At 50.8% G+C, this 3,338-nt stretch overlaps 1 protein-coding gene across 1 annotated transcript; it reads right to left on the reverse strand.

Annotated features, from left to right (window-relative positions):
* Positions 1-865: 865 nt before the first annotated feature.
* LOC123054098 (protein DMR6-LIKE OXYGENASE 1) lies at positions 866-3,074 on the reverse strand. Its single transcript, XM_044477782.1, has 4 exons — positions 2,667-3,074; positions 2,300-2,547; positions 1,582-1,903; positions 866-1,505 (listed from the first exon to the last, which is right to left on the reverse strand). The coding sequence occupies exons 1-4, from the start codon at positions 2,895-2,897 to the stop codon at positions 1,134-1,136; spliced, it is 1,173 nt and encodes a 390-aa protein (XP_044333717.1). The 5' UTR covers positions 2,898-3,074; the 3' UTR covers positions 866-1,133.
* Positions 3,075-3,338: the final 264 nt, after the last annotated feature.

Consider the following 3,338-nt stretch of genomic DNA (forward strand, 5'->3'; position numbering starts at 1 on the left):
CCATGCCTCTTCTGCACTTCTACCCCAGATGTTAGACGGTCACAAACTAGAGGTCACAAGAAAATCTTTATCTTGGTGGATAATAAGGCTTTCCAAATGTCCATGGCTTGAAATTGGGCTGCCCCATTGTGCAACGTACGATAAATAAGATAGTTGAGAATTTTCCCGATTTTTCCAACTTCCAATGGAAAGAATCTGCATTTTTGGTTAGTGCGGTATTCCCGGGAATATTATCTAGGCGATGCCACTCCTCTCCTTCCTCGGGGCTAAGAGTCCGGCCAAACAGTGGACGCCATTGGCAATGCGTCCAATTCTCACTCACCAAAGCGTTCGGGAAGCTGGCTATCGCAAACAGGGTGGAACTCGGTTGCTAACTGCTTTTCGCCAATCCACACATCAGCAATATTAATATTGTCATACCGGACTGAAAATAGCTCATCCTCATCAAGGTTTATAAGTAGCTCGCTAGAATTCATCAAAGCAATCAGGGGTTCCGGCACTTGCACGAACTCTTCTTTTTCGAAATTGTAAGAACTTGTCGTTGGATCATCAACAAAAAATAGCACCCTAGCTCCGCTAATAGCACGCTATAGCATTTTGAGCAATGTCTCGCTAAAGGAAATCAATACACAATGGTTCGCTATAGCGACACGATATAGCCTAGCTCTAGCGGATTTTAAGAGCTGCGCTATGTTATCATAGCACAATATTTCTTTTTCATGCGCATCATCCTCATACATGGAGAGGCAAAAAAAAATCATTTCTGGCCGGCCTGCGAGGATACCTTCTGAAGGTGGTCAATCGCGATAGATTGATAGTGAACAACGTCAGTGACAGAAGGTATCCTCGGCAAAGCCCACAAGCATATCAAAGCCAATCCCTGGCAAAATAGTTACGTAAATCCGGATGGTTTAATTTATCCCGAACGCCAATTTATTTCACAAACTAGTAAGTTTCAAGCACTTAGATGATAGACAGCTCGGTGGACGCCCACAAGTTATCCTTGCGTCAAATACCGGTCACATCTTCTTTTATAAAAGCACCGGTCGTATCTCGAGTGTCAAGGTCAGGGAGAACTGAAGTTCGTACGGACAAAGTTCTCCCGTTCACCCTGATCTTATAGCCATCCAAAACTATATCTGACGGCTCCGGGCGTCTTTCAGAGGCCTTCCCGTATGGCGACACATCATCGGTAGCAAGCAACATTTGTGGCCCGTGAGATTTTGTTGCCCACAGCCAGCCGGTTGGACAGTCCAACATGCGTTCGGTCGGAAGCGGTCGAGGCAGCTGGCGGACTCGAGGCCCATGTTCCAGAACTCCTCGTAGTACTCCTGGTAGGTGAAGGGCCGATAGGCCAGAGGGTGGCCGCCGTCCACCAGCGCCTCCGCCGGCGCGACCACCGCGTCCGGGGACGGGCAGTAGAACGTCGGCACCGAGATCCTCTCGCTCTCGCTGTTCACAATCACCCGGTGGAGCACGCTCTTGTATCGGTCGTTGCTCAGAGCCTGCACGATACCATAGCCGAAACGTTAGTGGATGCCGTAGAGTTCAGTTCACAATTGTGTCTGTCTAGAAGGATACCTGCAGTTGATCACCGATATTGATGACCAGCGCGCCGGGAACGGGGCTGACGGCCACCCAGCGGCCGTCGCGCCGGACCTGCAGCCCGGACACGCCGTCCTGGAGGAGCAGCGTGACGGCATTAGGGTCCTTGTGCCCCGGCAGTCCGTACGTCAGCTCCGGCTGCGGGCACGGCGGGTAGTAGTTCACCGCCATGTGCTGCGCGTGCCGCCCCATGGCCTTCACCATGTGGCCTCTCTCGAGCCCGAGGCTCTCCGATATCGCCTCCAGCAGTCTCAGCGCCAGCGCTCTCGCCTCCGTCGAGTAGGTGCCGACTACTTCCCTGCTCACACGGTCAGCGCAAATTGTCAGTTTATTTCTAATTCTATCTCGCAGAAAAGTACACCTATCAGTTTGCTAGCGCAGCCGAACAGCAGCTATATTTTGCCTCTTTTTCTCTTACTTTCTGTTATACTGTATTCCTTATTGCAACAGCTAGCCTGTCATCGTCCTGACAGAGGTCTAACGGTGCACATGTTAGGTATGCGCCTCGTTGTTTCGACAGGTTAATTAGCGGGCCGGATTGAAAGATTCGATCGGTACGAACAGTATTAAAACTCGTAGGCTAAAATTAAGTATTAGTACTAGTAACTAACTTAATTAGTTGGTGACCAGCAGCACGTACGGAAGTTCATCCTGACACGGTAGAAATGAGGCCGAGGCGTCGACGGGTGCTCACCTGAAGGCCGGCGGGTTGGAGGGCCACTGGTCGACGAAGCTCTCGAGCGGGTAGCAATGCAGGCGGAGGAAGTCGCGCCAGTTGCTCACCTTCTCCGTGCGCACGTTGAAGCTCGTGGACAGCCGGATCGCCTTCTTGGGGTCGTCGGAGTAGCACTTGAGCCGCTCCGACTCCGGTAGGTGGAAGAACTCCCTCGCCACGCGCAGCATCCCCTCCACGACCGCCTCCGGGATGCCGTGATTCGTCACCTACATACGCAGTGATGACCGGTGTCAGGTTGTCCAGAGCTCTGTCGAACGTCTCGTGCTACTACATCGGCAGAACAAAAAATTAACTGGTCTCAACAAGTGGTGCACGTAGTACGTACCATGAAAAACCCGTCGTTCTCGCACGCCGCGCCGATGGCCTCGACGACCCCGCGACGCCCCGGCCCGTCGAGGTGCTTCAGGTCGATGAGCGGAATGCCGGCGCCGGACTCGTGGTCGACATTGGCGAGGTCCGGGCGGTCTCCGACCGCTCTGATGTGGCTCGACGGGACTTGCCTGGATTGCGCCACCAGATCGCTTAGGAGAGGCTTTGCGGCGATCGCCGGAGCCATGCTCTTGTCTAGGAATGGTACGATGTGGTGCGTACTTGCTGCTCGGCTGTTTGATAGTATTGCCAGCCGCTGCAATGTGATCCGTGTACATATTCAAGTTGGCCTTGCCCTCTTATAGGCAAATGATGGCACGCACAACAAAGAACCTTTTAGCACCTATACGAGCTAGGAGTTCTACTCTAAATGAGTGAAAATTTTGGGATATACTATAAATTGACTTGAGTTATTGGACCAGTCTTGAGTCGTGACTATAGGTCGGTGCAATAAATTATACTCCCTCCATTTCTAAATATAAGTCTTTTTAAAGATTTCAATATAAACTACATACAGATATATATAGACTTATTTTAGAGTGTATAGATTCACTCATTTTGCTCCATATGTAATCCATATTAAAATCACTAAAGAGACTTATATTTAGGAACAAAAGGAATAAAAAAC

Source organism: Triticum aestivum, chromosome 2D (assembly GCF_018294505.1).
Source record: "Triticum aestivum cultivar Chinese Spring chromosome 2D, IWGSC CS RefSeq v2.1, whole genome shotgun sequence".
Taxonomy (NCBI): Eukaryota; Viridiplantae; Streptophyta; class Magnoliopsida; order Poales; family Poaceae; genus Triticum; species Triticum aestivum.

Coding starts and splice junctions, on each gene's coding strand:
- LOC123054098 (XM_044477782.1), bottom strand. CDS start 2,897: ATGGCTCCGGCGATCGCCGCAAAGCCTCTCCTAAGCGATCTGGTGGCG. Junction 2,548..2,666: donor AGAACGACGGGTTTTTCATG/GTACGTACTACG, acceptor CTGCGTATGTAG/GTGACGAATCACGGCATCCC. Junction 1,506..1,581: donor ATATCGGTGATCAACTGCAG/GTATCCTTCTAG, acceptor GGTATCGTGCAG/GCTCTGAGCAACGACCGATA.